The sequence below is a fragment of the Cucurbita pepo genome, chromosome LG03, assembly GCF_002806865.2.
Source record: "Cucurbita pepo subsp. pepo cultivar mu-cu-16 chromosome LG03, ASM280686v2, whole genome shotgun sequence".
In the NCBI taxonomy this organism is placed as follows: Eukaryota; Viridiplantae; Streptophyta; class Magnoliopsida; order Cucurbitales; family Cucurbitaceae; genus Cucurbita; species Cucurbita pepo.
Window position 1 is genome coordinate 3,437,599 of NC_036640.1, and position 18,276 is coordinate 3,455,874.

Here is an 18,276-nt window from a genome sequence, read left to right on the forward strand (position 1 = left end):
TACATTCGCGTCTTCTGCTTCAAGTAGATGAGAATATAACTTAGCAACCCAATCACTCGTTATTATTGTAGTTCGTCACTGTCTAGCCGTTCAAATATCACTCCCTCCTCGAAGTCGAATTTACTCCTTTCGGGAGGTAAAATTTAAACCTCAAGAAAAATGTAGTAGATGATTTAGAAACTATACTTGTAAATCATATGAATATCTGTATACTTGAGAATTTGAAGAATATATTATTTACAAAATATATTTTAGATATTATATCAAAATATTCTTTCCTCATTTGATTTATAGTATATTTTGTAGTATATTTAAAAGTTATGAATATGAATACACGCCTTCAATTCAGCGTGCCGATAATTTAGAGACTATACTTTAGAATAGTCTGAATGTTCTTTTTATCGCGGGTGACGCAGCTTAACGGAAATCAGACATTCTAATTTAAACCATTTAAATAAACATTAAACTAAACGAAAACAAAACTTACAATTTAAGCTAATTAATTTTTACAAAAAAAGACGAAAATTACATTAATTGTCCTCTGGAAGAACAACAGTAATGTCACCACGATCAAGCAACTCATAGAACTCTTTGGTTCTCCTTTGGTAATTCCAATGGTGCATTTTCCAGAGGCCACCAGCCATTAGCCCCACCCCAACTCCATATATTATCTCCTTTATCACGCTTGGTCCCTTGTACACAACATTCCCCACCATTTTCCTTCCCCAATTCCCTACTAAACCTAAAACTTCAAAAACAATACCAAATTTAAACGAGATACGTAATTTTAATGGGTCGTTCGGGTATGATACGACGTCAAAATACACAATCATATTGCTAAATTTCATATGGATGAACACGTAATAACCTAATCGATTGTCACAAAAAAAATTAAATATTCATATTTATGTTCTAGATCACTGTCACATCATATCATTTCAAACCTGAATAATACTGCATGTTTAATTATACAACAATAAAAGTGAGAGAGTGAAAGAAATTAAAATATTAAACTTACATCTTTTAATCACAATAACCAAAAATTAAAATATTTAAAAATGAAATATGGAGTTTTGCTTACAAATTAAGGAAATCACTTATTTTTATCATAAATAAATAAATAAATTGAAGAAAAAAAAAAAACTAACCTGTATAGAAGATTGCCCTGGGAAAATGAGGAAATGAAATTTTTTTGCACAAAATAAATGACTGAAATTTAATTAATATATGGGTGTGTAACCAAAAGGGGAATGCATGGCCGACACGTGCGAGCTTGCTGTGTACAGCTTGCCGACATGTCGTTCAGCTGAAGAATTGAATTGCCATCTGGATTTCAAAAAAAGCCCAAAATTAATAATTTTATCTAAAAATACTCAAATATAAAATGGTAGTTTATCATATTTTAATTTAAAAATAAATCCCATTTTTTATTTTTAAAAAATGAAAATAAATAAATTNAAAAAAAAAAAAAAAAAAAAAAAAAAAAAAAAAAAGAAGCTTTAATCAAATAACACCGACCAAATTTGTTGATTTGACCGAATGAAATGACTTTTTCTATATTTATATTTATATTTTTAAAAATTATTAATGGAAATTTTCTAAAATTTGAGAGTTTATGACATCTTTAAAATAATTTTATATAATTCAGCCTAATTTTAAGGTCCCGAAATTAATATGCTAGTGACACGTCAACACTAAAGCCACGTAATTGCCGCTCAATTAGGGAAAGACTATTCGTGCTGTTAATAAAGGAAGCATTTGTTTGGTGGCTTTAGCTGGATAATGACACGTGTCGCCTTGTTTTCAAACACGTCGGCAGATGACGTATTTACTCCATTGCAATTAATTTAATAATGGAACGTGTTTCGTAAACAGATAATTATAATCCAAATACAAAATCTAGAAACTTTACGTTCATTCAAGATTCAAATCTCATTTATTATTATTATTTTTATTTATTTTAAATTATATGATAATATACAAAATTAGTATTAAAATAAATTTAATCAATTTAATTTTAAATAATACAATGCTCTTAGTCATGAACCCTAACTTTAATTTATAATAATTTATTTATTTTTTAATTCTGAAAATTTAGTTCATAAATTTAAGTATTTAATAATTTGGTTAATGTATGGTGAAAAATATCATCAAAATTGCGTGCCAATCTTATTTTTTATCATCCAACCGTGTTTTTAAGATTATTATAAACTTTTAAAATATTTGATGTTTGTAACTAATGTCAATGATTTGTGAATGTTTGATATTTTAGTTTTATGAAATTTTAGTTATTAAGAAATTACAAAACAAGAATAATCTACGGCCTAGTCCAAGAAAAATAGATAGTTAGGTTGAGCTCGGTTGTGTTTCTCTACGCTTCCTCCAAACTAGGTTGTTGACATCTTCACGAAAAGTATTTCTCGACTTCTTTTTGAATTTTTCAGATCCATGCTTCACGTTCGTTCAAATTCGACGCTCAGTTTGCGATGAAGTGTTAAGGATATTTAGTACTAAATTATAGTTTATCGTATATATCATATTTGATATTTTATTATAATGGAAATATCTTCCTATGTATCCTTCCATTTATTACTCTTCCATATTTTTGTAATTTATTTTATTATAAATAAGATAACTTTCACACCGTTTGGGTGTGCTGGATTAAACAAACATTCTCAGGGTGGATTGTGACTTTTATTTGGGTTATTAGGGTGACAAACTCAACCGACTCGAAATTGGGTTGGTCCAAAAGATTCCACGAACCCAACCTAACTAACCTATGTATATCGCCGTTGCATTCAACCGAATAATTTTAAAGACATTTTTGGAATGGTAATTAGAATTTTATAATACATTTCAAAATAATCACTCAGCCAAATATATATCTATATATATGTATGTATAAGAATATTATTTATTCATTTATTTATTTGGTCAAGTAAAAGATATGGTTGCATTAATTATTTTTATTTTTATTATTATATAGATTTCGTAGGACTCGCCGTCAATTAAGTCGAAAATGAAACAAGTGTCGGAGTTCAAATTTCAAAGGTCGGTGTCGGTAACTTCCGTTGAAGCACGTGCGACACACACGAAGACCAAACAAACCCTATCACGAACTCCCACGTGTACACAACACGTGCTGTCTCGCATGAAACTAACAACTGTCACACACGCGGGCATTTCTAATTGGTCCGTTTGGTAGTTGAACCCCCGCGAGTAGTTATATCAAAACCACTCCCCCCACAATTTTTCTTTTTTCATTTAATTTAATTTTCCCAGCCACTTAGATTTCTGAAAGTGACGTCATAATATAAGTAAAACAAGAAAAGCAAAATTTTATATTCTTTAAAAGAAAACGGTGACGTTTCAAAGCTTCAGGGTCGTTTACTTACTAAAGAAGAATGCCACGTGGCAACCTGGTCGTTTATTATTATATTTAAAAAAAAAAGAGAGAAAAGTAGGAGGTCGGTGGAGGATGGACCAAAAGCGCGACACGTGGCTGTCGTCTTATGCAAGGTGGGCCCCACACAGTATATTAATTTTTGTTTTGAATTATAAAAAAAGAAAAAAAAAAAAAAAAAACGTTAAACTAAAAGAAAGGGCCCATAGTATCTTGTGGCCCGAAAAAATACCATAAGCTTTGAATAAAAGAATTTTTATTTTTTATTTTTTATTTTATTTTTTGGCCTTCTTTCTCAAGTGGATTCAGATTAATTTATTTTATCAGATATATAATTTAAATAATTATTTATCTCCACATTAATCAATAATTAATTTAGTCTTTGAAATTTAATGAATAATAATTTATTTATTATTTTGTATAAATTTTAATAATTTAGTTCCTATCATAAAAAAATATTATTAAAATTTAATAAAGTGAGATGCATAAACCACTATTTTTTTTTTTTTTTGCAACATATCATTAAATTTATTTATTTTTAATTTCCTTTTCATGAGGTGGGACTATACACCTTGCAAAAATAAATAAATAAATAAAAGGTAAGAAAATAAAATAAAAAGTCCATTAAAAAATAAAAAAGGTTTGAAGAAAAATTCCATACATGAACTTGAAAAGAAATTAGTTATTCTTTAAGAAAATGATTGAATATTCTTGAAGATATGAAATTCTTGTCAACTAGAAGAGGGATAATAAAGAGGAGAGAGAGAGAGGTAGAGAGATAAAATTTGGATAATTAATGCCAAATTAATTCAAATTTATTTCAGGAAAACCCTAGAAAGCTTTGGAAATTTGGCCCTCAAATAATTCAAAGCTATTTTTCTCTCCTTTACAGTCTCGCAGCTTCTCCCCTTTCTTTACGGTCTCTGATCTTTCTCCTTAATTCGAGTTCGTTACTTCATGTATTTGCCTTCGTTTTAGGGAAAAAGAAACCTTTCTTCTAACAGCGTAGAAACCTCTCTATAACAGACGCGTTGTAAAACTATGAGATAAACGACGATACGTAACGAGCTAAAGTGGACAATATTAATGATACGTAATGAACCAAACACCGAATTATGCACCAAAGAAAACACTGGTCTTCGAGAGATTGGATTGTGAGATCCCACATTGGTTGGACATGATAATAAAACGTTCCTTACTATGTTGGTATGGAAATCTTTCCATAGCACACGTATTGTAAAACTGTAAGACTAACGACGATACGTAACGAACCAAATTGAATAATATTTGTTAGCAAACAATTAATCAAACCATAAATAAATATTAGTTTTTAGAAATTAAGTTGAAGAATATATTTTTACTTATAAAATATTTTTTTGAATTATTACTATGTTTTACCATTTTTAATAAAAATTATATTAAAAAATAAAAATATACACTTTTTATTTTAAAAATAATTTCCAAACAAGTTGGAGAGGTACCATTAATTTTCTTTTTTAGAAACCAGTCCAATCCGATGTGGATAATTTATTTAAATACACTTTTTTGAATCCACGCCTAATAATATTAAATAAAACATTTAAATTTGTATTAACTCACTATTTTAAAAAATAAAAACAAAAAAAAAGTGACAACGTCAAAGCTCGAACCCATGTTCCCATGAACCTTCCTTTTCGCAGGTCTCCATATCTATAAAACCCCCAACTCTTCCTCTTCCCTTCCACCATTGTTAACCTCAAAGCTTTTTCACAGAGAATCAACCAAAATTTCCCCTTTTTCCTTTTCGATCCTCAAGAATCTGTAATTTGCAAAAAAGCCCTCATATTCTTTGATAATTATTTTCAATTCTTCTCTATAAAATCCTCTCCATTTCTCTTATTCTTCACCCCGACCTTCTAACCCTTGTTTTAGTTTTTGGGTTTAATGGCTCCCAGTTTGAAAAATGGCGGTTCCAACGACGTCGTTTCGTATGATGGTTTGAACGACATGTCGTGTCCGTTCTCCATCGACAAGTCGGATTTTACTGTGAACGGACATTTGTTTCTGTCTGACGTGCCGGAGAATATTGTCGCTTCTCCTTCTCCCTACACTTCGATCGACAAGTCGCCGGTTTCTGTTGGTTGCTTTGTTGGGTTCGACGCGTCGGAACCTGACAGCCGACATGTCGTTTCCATTGGGAAGCTGAAGGATATTCGGTTTATGAGTATCTTCAGGTTTAAGGTTTGGTGGACCACGCATTGGGTTGGTCGGAATGGTGGCGACCTTGAATCCGAGACTCAGATTGTTATCCTTGAGAAGTCGGATTCTGGCCGCCCGTATGTTCTCCTTCTTCCGCTCGTCGAGGGGCCGTTTAGAACGTCGATTCAACCCGGGGATGATGACTTTGTCGATGTTTGTGTTGAGAGTGGCTCGTCGAAAGTTGTTGGTTCGACGTTTCGGAGTGTGTTGTATCTTCATGCTGGCGATGATCCGTTTGCACTGGTCAAGGAGGCGATGAAGATCGTGAGGACCCACCTCGGAACTTTCCGCTTGCTCGAGGAGAAGTCTCCGCCAGGTATTATTAATTTAACACTCGAATTCAAAAATTTGTTTTTATCGCTCAATTAAGTATGAAATAGTTGTCACGTTAAGTTTAATCACTCAACCCGTTATTATTAAACTATACCAAAATTCAAAATTTTAATTTTTTTTAGCCAATCGTATAAAATAATAGTTAGGAATCACTAATTTACACAATGATATGATATTGTCCACTTTCAGCACAAACTTATTTCAATATCTTACAAATATATAGGTATCGTGGATAAATTTGGTTGGTGTACGTGGGATGCATTTTACCTAACAGTTCACCCACAAGGCATCATCGAAGGCGTAAAACATCTCGTCGATGGTGGTTGCCCTCCTGGCCTAGTCCTAATCGACGACGGTTGGCAGTCCATCGGGCACGATTCCGACCCCATCACGAAAGAAGGAATGAACCAAACCGCGGCCGGCGAACAAATGCCCTGCCGTCTTTTAAAATTCCAAGAGAACTACAAATTTCGTGACTATGTCAACCCAAAGGCCTCCTCCGTTGGCGCCACCCAGAAGGGGATGAAGGCGTTTATAGACGAGCTGAAGGGGGAGTTCAAGACAGTGGAGTATGTGTATGTTTGGCACGCTTTGTGTGGGTATTGGGGCGGGCTCCGGCCGGAGGTGCCCGGCTTGCCGGAGGCAAATGTGATCCAGCCGGTACTGTCACCGGGCTTACAAATGACGATGGAGGATTTAGCCGTTGATAAGATTGTTCATCATAAAGTGGGGTTGGTGCCACCGGAGAAGGTCGAGGAAATGTACGAGGGGCTGCATGCTCATTTGGAGAATGTCGGGATTGACGGCGTTAAGATCGACGTTATCCATGTAAGCACCGTTACCTTAATCTTTGATCTCCGTTGTGTTTCACTATGTTATTGAATCGTTTGAATGTGACAGTTATTGGAGATGTTGTGTGAGGACTATGGAGGGAGAGTGGATTTGGCAAAGGCATATTATAAGGCCATGACGAAGTCGATAAATAAACATTTCAAAGGAAACGGAGTTATTGCGAGTATGGAACATTGTAACGACTTTATGTTTCTCGGGACTCAAGCTATATCTCTCGGTCGTGTTGGTACGTTGTTTTTAATGATTTGAAGTATTATCGATTTCAATTTCGTTAAGGTGGGTCTCACTTACCTTATCTGGTTATGTCATCAAAATCTTAACTCATAAAATGTATTTGTTTGATCGAATTCTTAGGTGATGACTTTTGGTGCACTGATCCTTCTGGTGATCCGAACGGTACGTTTTGGTTGCAAGGATGTCACATGGTGCATTGTGCCTATAATAGCTTGTGGATGGGTAATTTTATCCACCCTGATTGGGATATGTTCCAGTCCACCCATCCTTGTGCTGCCTTTCATGCCGCCTCTCGAGCCATCTCTGGTGGCCCGATTTACGTTAGTGACTCGGTTGGGAAGCATAACTTTGAGCTCCTAAAAAAATTAGTGCTCCCTGATGGGTCGATCCTTCGAAGTGAGTACTATGCTCTACCGACTCGTGATTGTCTCTTTGAAGACCCGTTGCATAATGGAGAGACTATGCTCAAGATATGGAATCTGAATAAGGTAAACATTTTTGTTTTGTTTTAACGGAAACAAAGGAAATTATTAAACTCAAACGTGATGATTGATTTTTTTTTGTTTTTAACAGTTCACTGGTGTGATTGGTGCATTCAATTGCCAAGGAGGAGGATGGTGTCGTGAGACACGACGAAACCAATGTTTTTCTCAATACTCAAAACGAGTGACCTCCAAAACTAATGCAAAAGACATCGAGTGGAACAGCGGTGAAAAACCGATCTCTATTGAAGGTGTAAAATCCTTTGCACTCTACCACTATCAATCTAAGAAGCTCATCATCGCCAAACCCTCCCAAAGCATTGAAATTTCTCTTGACCCGTTCGAGTTTGAGCTCATCACGGTCTCACCAGTCACCACACTCGCTGAAACCTCGATTCAGTTTGCCCCAATTGGCCTCATCAACATGCTCAACACAGGTGGTGCCATCCAATCTGTAGTCTACCATGATGACCTAAGCTCTGTTGAGGTTAGCATCAAAGGAACGGGTGAGATGCGCGTGTTTGCATCAGAAAAACCAAGAGCTTGTCTTATCGATGGTGAGGATGTTGGGTTCAAGTACCAAGACCAAATGGTGGCAGTCCAAGTGCCATGGCCTGGTTCTTCTGGCATTTCAACTATCGAATACTTATTTTAATTTATGTAGAGCTTAATTGTCGTTGTCGTTTTTATCACTATTAATATATTTCTCTCCAATAGGAAAACACATGTAATTTGGAGAGCGGGATTTCAAATACATGTAATTGAATCGTTTTCGGTTCATATTTTGTAAAGTACCTCAACACGATAAGAATATTTCTACGAGATCACGTTCCAGCTCGTCAGTGTATTTTTCTTTTCGGATTTCGTTTTCCGGCTAGAGATTAGTATATTATTTATTATTTACATTTTTTTTATTTTTAATTAAATTGTTGCTTTATTAATTTTATTGACGTTCAACACTTAAATTTAATAGATTATATAATATTTATATTTATTGCGGTTCGGTTCGGTTCGTTTTAGGTTTGGTTTTGATTCGGTTCGATTTTTGAGTTTAGTTGTTCCTAGGTCATTAGCGCGACCCAATTGACGACAATGAAGCCCACCTTTCTAATACTTTGGGCCCTTAAGAATCTCCCAAACGGCCCATAATTTCGGCCCATTTAAGTACAATAATGAGGCTTCAGAATGGGGCAAATACACAAATAGCAAAATAGCATGGGGGAAAAGTATAATTTCTCAAATCTCGAATCAAATTCTCGTTTTGCAATTTTTCCTAAATTTATTTGGTACGGTACAATCGTCGTCGTCGTCGTCTCTCTCTCTCTCTCTCTTCTCTCTCGGTCTAGAATCCTGTTTGCTGTTCACAGCTCCGAAGGGGGCCATATACGAGGTCAGGGTTGCGAAGGAAACCCTCACGAGCGCGCGCGCTCTCCTTCTCTCTCTCTCTCTCTCTCGCCGGACCTCCGTTGAATCGCTAAACGCCGGCGGGGTTTTCGTACAACGATCTTGTCTTTTTTTATCGGCTCTGTTCCTCTTCAAATGCGCTTCGTTTTATCTTCTTGCTTTGCTCTCCGCTAATTCCATAGCCGAGTTTCCATGCTCTGACTAATTCAAGCGTTTCGAGGCGCTGTCTGGATCAATTTCTCGGAGAATATTCGGTAACTTATTCGTTCGTTGTTTCTTTACTGCTATGTGTTTGTTATTTATTTATTTATTTTTAGTTTCTGCGAGTTCGTTTTTTGTTGTGCTCCTGGAAAAATTTGAACTATTGTGGTTCTGGTATAATTAGTTCGCCATTGAAGTGATGGATTATTGGGATTAAGGGGACCAATTCGATGCTTGATTTTTTTAAGTATTCTTTTCAGCTGTTTACTAGTGTGCTTCGTATTTCATTAGAGAACAGATGATTATTGAATGCGGCTGAATTGATTCCTTTTGTAGCTCTGTATATTGTTATCATCTTCCGGGGCTAATTGATTTCTCTCTTTGTTTGTTTCTTTAGGTTACAAGAACTAAATATAGTCATTGCAGTCCTGGATACAAGACGCTCTTTTAAGCAATAAGGGATCATTCTGGTTTTTGCTGGGAGACAAATGGAACTGAAAGTTTCATATCCTAAGCTGGGCATTTCTTCCTCTGAATATGTAAGTGATCCCGAGGAAAAGGATATTAGTGATGACGAAGATGATGATCGAAACCATAAGCATAGGAGGCGGGAGACACGCTCTCAGTCTTTGGAAAGAGATACACGTGAACATGTTTTGAGGCCATATGGTAAGCGTAGTAAACCATCTGAAAATGGACGTAGTATTAGGGACAACGATTCTCAAGCCAATGAAGCTTGGAAGTCCTTCAATACTCCCACTCTTGAGAAAGACATACCTGGGAAATTTGATAAAAGACGCTTGGGTGCAGTGCCAGGAGCTCGACTGGCTGGGGATTTCAACCAAAGGATCAGGGCAAACCAGACGTTTTCTGGTGACCTAAGTTCTGGTAGAGGAAGAGGAAGGGAGTCTGGCACTTGGAACCAGTTTGATTCAAGATTTAGTCCTGTTGATATTGCTTCCCAAATTGTTCACCGTGGGCCTTTTCCTCCTAGTCTATTTGCTGGAAGGGGTTTACCAAGTGTTTCTACTGCACAAACTGCACCATGGAATGCATTTGGATTACTACCAGGAATTCCAAATAGTGGGCTAGAAACGATGCACCCCATTGGTTTGCAGGGAACACTTAGACCTCCAATCAACCCTCCTCTGAACATAGGCATACCTCGCCAGAGATGTAGAGATTTTGAGGAGCGTGGATTTTGCCTTAGAGGAGATATGTGTCCTATGGAGCATGGTATTAACCGCATCGTAGTTGAAGATGTCCAGGTATGTATACCACCCTTTTTACTACACTTGGCTGAGCTTGGTGTCCAATTAGAAGCCATTTTGAATATATGCCTTTCTTTTTTCCTTAAATTATATAGAACATAACTTATGGTGTTCTGGCTATATCTCTCTGTGGCACTGCCAACTACTGGAAGCATCGATTTTGGTGTTCTTAGATTCCAAGTTTTCTTCATTAGAAGGATATTGTTATCTTTGGTCCAAACTTCAGAGAAGAATGTGACTTTACCTTAGAATTACCCTGCCTAAATTTTAGGGATTTTCTTGATGTGTAGGTTTTTCAAAGAACAATATGTAAAGAGAATTCTTTTCAGGATTGATTTTTGGGTACTTGTGTTTCTGTTTACTCTCTTGTTTGCATAACTTTTTTTTAAAAAAGATCCCAATTAAAGTATATGATGAAAATGATTGGCTCCATTGTTATTTTTACAATTGCTTTAGAAATCCAAGTTGTCATTTCTTCATAAAAAATTTAGTGTGTGCTTGCATGTGTAGTTTGAAAATCTAAGTTGTCATTTCTTCATGAAAATTTAGTATGTGCTTGCATGTGTAGTTTGAAAACAACTAGCCGTTCAAGGAGAGGAATTTACCTCTACTCTCTTTGTTTAATTATTCTTTTTTTTCATTATATTGTTCATTCTGTTATTTAGTATTATCATTTTCATTTTAATTATATAGAGAACTTTTAATAATTTTTCTCATAAACTTAAATGCCCCATTAATTATTCGTTTCGCCATAAAATTATAGGTTCCACTATTAATTTCATTTGCTATAAATTCTTTTAAGCGAAGTGGCTTAGTTCCTTGCATAAGAAACTTTGTTAAAACTAACCAAATATTAAGTTATATCTATAAATTGCTTGATAGAGGACAAAAAATTGAAGAGAACAATATAATTTCTTTTCCATTTACATTTTTTATTTGGTTGAACCTTATTGTTTATCGTGCATAGGCAATAATCTTACCAACCGATACAGATTTTGGGTTGTTTCTGGCCTATGTATTACCTGAAAAGGAATTTCTGTATGCTTTTGATGTACAACTAATAACCATAAATCTAATTCTAATGAATTGTATGCTCTTGCATTTCCAGAGTCTTTCTCAATTTAACCTTCCTCTGTCGCTTCCAAATGCACACCTAATGGGGAAAACTACTGGATCTCTGCCTGCAGTTAGCACAACTTCTACGACAGTAATGAGCGGCAAAGGATTGCTTGGAAAAAATAGCAAGCCTGGTGTAGGAGATGATTCATTGCCCTTTCATGGTGTATATTCAGGTTCTGGTAGTGCAACTGAAGCTGACTTGTATGACCCTGATCAACCCCTATGGAACAACAATTGTCCTGAGAAACCAAATGCACTCTCAGGCATGCATTCATCAAAGATTGATGATGTTGAATCCTTGATGGGAGATGATCCTTCTGATAGAAATCAGGTTAGGAAATGTGATGCTGCTGATAATGGATGCTCTAGTAGAATTACTGCAACAAGTGGTTCACAGGGTACTAGTTCTTCTGTCTGGGGTAGAGTTGGGTCGAGGAATAGACAAGATGTGAAAGGGAAACTTGATCCAGTAAATTCCTCTGGTTGTCTTGATAATGAAGTGAAGGAACACAATGAGGTACTGACTAGTGTTCAAGGAAATTCTCACCAACAAAAGCACATGGCTCAGGGTGATGCTCACACTGAAGCAGGAAATTTACCTCACAAGGCACTGAATGATGCCAATGCCATGCGTACTATGCGCAAACCATCTCAGAAAGCATTACGTACTTTGTTTGTCAATGGGATTCCACTACAAAGCAACAAAACAGAGACACTTCTTTCTCATTTTAAAAAATATGGTGAGGTCATTGACATCTATATTCCAGCAAATAGTCAACGTGCTTTTGTTCAGTTCTCAAAAAGGGAAGAGGCAGAAGCTGCTCTTAAGTCACCTGATGCTGTTATGGGAAACCGTTTTATCAAACTTTGGTGGGCCAATCGTGACAGCATTCCTGATGCTGGTGTAGGCAGTAATAATGGTATTCATGTTCCTCCACGTCATATTGCAGCTGTTTCACTTCTTCCACTTGTTGTCAAAGGAAAGAATAGTGTCCAGGTTTCCACTTCAAAGGGCAGTGTTTCCCATCCGTTGGAATCTTCTTTAGCTGCCCCAGATCACTCTCATGCTTTCAGCAGCCCAAAGGTTTCTTCTCCTTTGCAGAAGAAATTAGAGAATCTGGAACAGTTAAAGGAGGAACTCCGGAAGAAACAAGAAATGCTAGACATGAAGCGGAATGATTTTAGGCGCCAGTTAGATAAACTTGAAAAACAAGTAAACTTTCATCCCTTATAATTTTAGTTACTATACATGTTTGATCGGAAGACTTTTTTATGAAGAAATTTCCTCTATTGCTGGAAGAATACGGGTAGAAAAAATAAAAGTTGAGAAAGAAAAATTCATGCCAGGAAAATAGCATTTAGAGCTTCATATCATGCCATCTCTATATAAATACCCCCTCAACTCTTGGCTTTAATCTCCATGTATAGACACCCTGCTGTAGAAGTGCAATACTAGCCTCGTGTTACATACTGCAAGCCAATCTGCCATTTGTTTTATTTTCTTATCTTGTTCTCAATACAGGCCACAGGAAACAAAGGCGAAACAGTCGTTGGGTTCTCCGCAAAACGACTTAAAGTGGGAATAGAGGCTGACGCTAGTAAACTTGTTACTCCAAAGGCCAGCGATTCTGGCATTGCTTTGGCATCACCACACACTGAGGCGAGTGGGGAGCATGTGGAGTGCCCTTGTCCTGAGCCAACCACATCTATTGTACAACAGGAATCCTCAAAGTTTGAGCCTGTTCATCCATTGTCATCCGAAACACCTTTTGATGTTGATGGAGATAAATCAGGGAGCTGTTCTACTGGATTTAGAGTTGTTCCTCCTTTACCAGTCGACTTTGCCAATGTAAGTCTTACCACACCTCTATATCAAGACCATTTATGATAATCTAATTAGCAAATTTCTGGAATCTCCTAGATGATGATGCTATAGACTCTTTGTTTGCCCTTTAAGGATGTTCTGTAAGATGAGGTCATAGTTGAGGCAAGGACTATCTCAAACAAAACGGAACATAATTGATATTCAATCAAGGACTACCCAAAAATAGTCTTGTTTAATAGTTCTTTTTCTGTTATTTTATAAAAAGAATAACTGAACTGTCATTGAGAAAATAATAGTAATAAAAAAATTATATAAGGGCAAACTAAAAAACTTAGTTCACAAAAGAGAATCGAACTAAAGAAAAATGCTCCAATCAAGAAAAATAAGATATAAGGGATAAATACAAAAGACTTTTGTCGCCAAAATCCAAAGAGAACTATATAACCTAATGAAGGTCCAAAACTCGCTTGAATACCTGTCAAATATTCTAGAGGTCTTATTATTCCTCTCTCCCAAGTGTCTCTATAAAACTGCACAAACATTGACTTGCAATAGAAATCCCCTTTTCTCTTGAAAGTGAAGATCTACTCGATCATCTATTTGCATCCCATGTGTCTAGCAAACAAGAAATCTGACACCTCAAAGAAATAACTCCAAACTAATAAGCAAAATCATAGCTCCAAAGAATATGGTCAAGGTCTTCTGTCGCTCTTTGACAAAGAATGCAATAGAGTTGCCGTACCAAACTAGGAATCTTCCTCAATAACCAATCCAAGGTTTTCACCTTTTTGGGGATGACTTGCACATGAAGATTTAACCTTGAAAATTTCACCTTTCACAATGAGATGCAGATGGACACACTAAAGGGAGAGGGATTCACAAGACATCAAAAGAGGGAAGAACTTTAAGAGACCTTAAAGAAGGATTTAGGCTTCAAAGATGATTATCCCTTCTCCCTAGCCACTATATTTGTTGATCCTAGTTTGACAATGGACAATAGATATTGACTATGAACAACCATCTCATATTGTCTATTCTATGATCCTGGTTGGACAATGGACAATGGATCTTGACTACGAACAACCATCTCATATGGTCTATTCTAACCTTTTCCTTCCAAATATTCTATGTTTCTTTCAAACCAGATGCTCCAATGATTAGCTTTTGTCACATTGACTCAACTATGTGGGTTTTGTGTCATGTTCTCTTTAGAACTTTTATACAACACCAAAGGGAAGTTGGAAGTTGGAAGTCTTAAATAGGTGCTCTCAACACTTGATTATGTGGCTCCTCGATGGGATACTGGTGGCAGCAAAATTTGTGGGGAGTGGGAAGCAAAGAATTTGGTTTTTATGTTAAAGATGAATTTGGAGAAGGTCTATGATATAGTCAATTGGTCTTACCTTGATGCCGTGCTTGAATTCAAGAGTTCTGGATACAAATCGTGTAGATTGATGTGGGGGTGTATCTCGACATAAACTTCTCAATTTTCATTAATAGTAGGCCAGAGGAAAAAATCTTTGTGTAAAGGGTCTTAGACAAGGAGACCCATTTTGGTAGACTCTTTTAGCCGTACAATCCACTATTGTTGTGAGACAAGAATTCTTCAAGACTTTAAATGAGGGAGAGAGAAGTAGAAGTTATGCACCTTCAATATGTTGATGATTCGATATTTTTTTGCCGAGTGCGTTGAAGATACTTAAAAATTGATGGTTTATTCTGAAGTTGTTCTTGGCTTGTGTTTATCATCTTCAAATCTCTCAATTGGCATTAATGTTAACGACACCATGGTGGAAAAGTTGGTTAATACCTTCGGGTACAGAGTTGAGGCCGTTATGTTTCCCTATCTTGACTGTCTTCTTGAAGTCGTGTCTAGTGTTTTTAAAATCACTGAGGCATGCGCCTAGGCACGACCTTTGTGCCTTCCTTCAAAGAAATGATGCTATCTGAATGAAGTCCACTCGCAGTGAGCGCCTTAGTGCTTGTGGTGTGCGTCTTAGCACCTCAAACCTAGTTTCCTACCTTCTTTTTTATTTTTTCTAATTTTTAAGTGAGAAAGTATGAATATTCTTACAATCTAGAATAAAGCTTGATTTTCTTTAACTTTTCATCATCTTATTATTCATCCTACTATTTTTCTTGATTCATTAAACTTTTATATACATTTTCTTATTGTGCACCTCGTAAAGAAGTCTGCGCTTTTTTTTGTGCCCCGGAGGGCCATTGCGCTTTAGTACCTTTAGCTTTAAAAAATAGTGGTTGTGTCTTTGAGGAACTGTTGATTGATAAATTGAGAGCAAAGCTGGATTAATTGTGTTGTTCTCTCCTATCTAAAGGTAGAAGCTTTGTTTTACATCCTACATATTTACCCTCCTTAGAGCCCATGCAGAGGAACATATGAGACATTGTGGGTTGCAGTGAAGTCTATAAGCTGGGCAGCAACTTGGTATACGTTTGTCTTCAATGTGTGGAATCTCTTTCTGCTGTTGAATTGGCAATGGAGATTCACACTAGAACAGAACCTCTTTTGGCGGAGAGTGATAGCAGCTATTTATGGGTGTGATTCAAATGGGTGGATGACTGAAGAGTTTAAAACGAAAAGCTGGAGGAATTCCGTGGGTAGACATCAGCCTAAACAGAGAACTTTTCTTTGGCTTTACAAAGCTTATGGTGGGAAATGGGAGGAATATTCGGTTTTGAGACCTACAAACATGGGATCAGAAGAGGCATCTTCATTTGGGAAATTGATATCCGGGCAGCCCTTTGTGAAAAAATTGAGCAGGTTCAGCTAGGAGGTGGTGCAGATGAACTTATTAGGACTTTGGAATCTGGGGGACCTTTTCTTCTTTCCTCTCCCTCACTAAACAGAGTGGTGTCTCTCCGAGATTAATTAGTTTACGATGATGTGGAAGTCATCTATTCCTGAAAAAGTCCATTTTTCTGTCGTCATCCATCAGTGATGTATAAGAAGCATATTACACACTGCAAAGTCGTTTTTCTTTCTGATTCCTCTCCCCTCCTTTTTGTTGTTTGTGTTCAAATGTGGAAGAATCCGTAGATTATCTGTTGTTTCATTGTCCTTCCGCGGCTAAGGGCTGGTCTTTTATTTTGTAAGAATGTGTGCATTTGATTTGCCTCTCTAGGTAGGTTGAAGACGCTTTAGACAGTTCAGAAAGAGAGACTATAAAATCTTTGAAGATTTTTCAAGTTCATAAGATTCTTTTGTTTATAGTGTACAGCATATAGCTGCTTGATGATTTTAGTTCAAGCCTGTAGTATTTTATTCCTTGGAACAAGAGTTTGATAAACGGTTCTCCTTGGTGAACTTTTGTACGTTTTGGGGCGCTGAATTTTTGTTCACCAACGCATTCAAGAGTACCTTTTTGGAAAATTTTGTTGGAGAGAAACAAGAATGTCTTTGTTTAGAGCTTTTTAGATTCATGATGGTATCATCTTTTATAAGAATTTGTTGGTTGGTTGTGTATATGTCAATTACTGTTGAACCATGCTCAATTTGTTGTTGGTTGGTCGTGTATATGTCAATTACTGTTGAACCATGCTCAATTTGTTAGAGTTGAATATCTTTTAAGCTATGATTGTCTTTCTGGGATCTTTAATCTAATTTCATGTTATAATTTGTATTGTAATCTAATTTCATGTTATAATTTGTATTGTAATCTAATTTCATGTTATAATTTGTATTGTAGGAGGATGTGATAAAGAAACATTTCTCATCGTTGGGTGATGTTTGTACGGTGGAGCTAGTTTCGGAAGATGGCGATCGGATTTCAAACGCATCTAACAACTGCTCAGCTAATGTCACTTTTTTAACCCGTCATTCAGCTGAAAGAGCATTCAAAGATGGCAAATCCTGGCAAGGTCAAGACTTGAAGTTAATATGGTTATCTGGTAGTGAAGGTGAAGACCACGATGGCGCTTTGTCCGACGACGCATCTCGAGATGCAGACATGGAGCCTGAAAGTGAACCAGAAAGCATCCTTTTGAAGGAGGAAACCCCATATCATACAGAATCCCAGAATTCAACATGAAACCACAGCATCCAGCCTTTTGGAAACAGGTAAAAAGTGTCGCCAATGGTAGAAAGAGACATGATTTAAGCATTTTTATGGTTTAGGAGGCGTTCTTTTTGGAGCATTTTTCATGCCGAGTTANTTATTTTTTGTTTTTTTTTTTTTTTTTTCTCTCTCTCTCTCTTTTTATTATTTAGTTCAGGAAACTGGTTTAGCAAATGTGAAAATTTGTTTTCCATTTTCACCCCTCTTACCGAATTCATGTATAAAGAAAAGAAGTCTCTATTCCCAGACTGCCACCAAGGGTAATTCAGTAAAATAGTTGATTCAATCAAATATAATTTTTTAGGATCAAAGAATAATTGTGTATAAACTCATTTCTTAGATTACTTTATTTACTTTTCTTCAATATTTTTAGGTTTGTTTGCTTTATTTACAATTATATTTATTATCCTTCTTCAATAATCCCATCCGTTTATAATTTAAAACACAAATTAATTATTAATTTAAATAAAATTTATAAATTAATTGATTTATATAAAAAAAAAATGTATTTTATCCATATATTCGTAAAATTAAAATCTTGAGTTATCTTTTATTTTTATATTTTATAATTTATTTTAGTATTATACTTCTAATATATTTTTCACTTTTGTATTATAAATATTTTAATTTATAATTTTAGTTACCTAATTTTATTACTAAATAAACACTTAAATCTATAAATAAACCAAAATTTGTGAAATTCCTTTAGTTAGTATTCAAACCTTTGATTAGTTTTTTTAATATTATTAAAAATAAAAAATATATAAATTTAAATAGTGTTTTAAAAATTATTTTTTATAAACAAAAAAAAATCAGATAATAAATCAAATCAAGCATT

At 35.6% G+C, this 18,276-nt stretch overlaps 3 protein-coding genes across 3 annotated transcripts; 2 read left to right on the forward strand and 1 right to left on the reverse strand.

Annotated features, from left to right (window-relative positions):
• Positions 1-417: 417 nt before the first annotated feature.
• Positions 418-1,181, reverse strand: LOC111791466 (putative cytochrome c oxidase subunit 5C-4). Its single transcript, XM_023672819.1, has 2 exons — positions 1,149-1,181; positions 418-742 (listed from the first exon to the last, which is right to left on the reverse strand). Exon 2 carries the CDS (start codon positions 714-716, stop codon positions 531-533), a length of 186 nt encoding a protein of 61 aa, XP_023528587.1. The 5' UTR covers positions 717-742; positions 1,149-1,181; the 3' UTR covers positions 418-530.
• Positions 1,182-5,145: 3,964 nt separating this feature from the next.
• On the forward strand, positions 5,146-8,379 carry LOC111789945 (probable galactinol--sucrose galactosyltransferase 5). The gene is made up of 5 exons (XM_023670680.1): positions 5,146-5,957; positions 6,198-6,802; positions 6,875-7,052; positions 7,181-7,548; positions 7,634-8,379. The coding sequence occupies exons 1-5, from the start codon at positions 5,327-5,329 to the stop codon at positions 8,195-8,197; spliced, it is 2,346 nt and encodes a 781-aa protein (XP_023526448.1). The 5' UTR covers positions 5,146-5,326; the 3' UTR covers positions 8,198-8,379.
• Positions 8,380-8,797: 418 nt separating this feature from the next.
• On the forward strand, positions 8,798-17,528 carry LOC111791126 (zinc finger CCCH domain-containing protein 41-like). Its single transcript, XM_023672339.1, has 5 exons — positions 8,798-9,200; positions 9,545-10,415; positions 11,527-12,750; positions 13,060-13,386; positions 17,070-17,528. The coding sequence occupies exons 2-5, from the start codon at positions 9,636-9,638 to the stop codon at positions 17,409-17,411; spliced, it is 2,673 nt and encodes an 890-aa protein (XP_023528107.1). The 5' UTR covers positions 8,798-9,200; positions 9,545-9,635; the 3' UTR covers positions 17,412-17,528.
• The last annotated feature ends 748 nt before the right edge of the window (positions 17,529-18,276 follow it).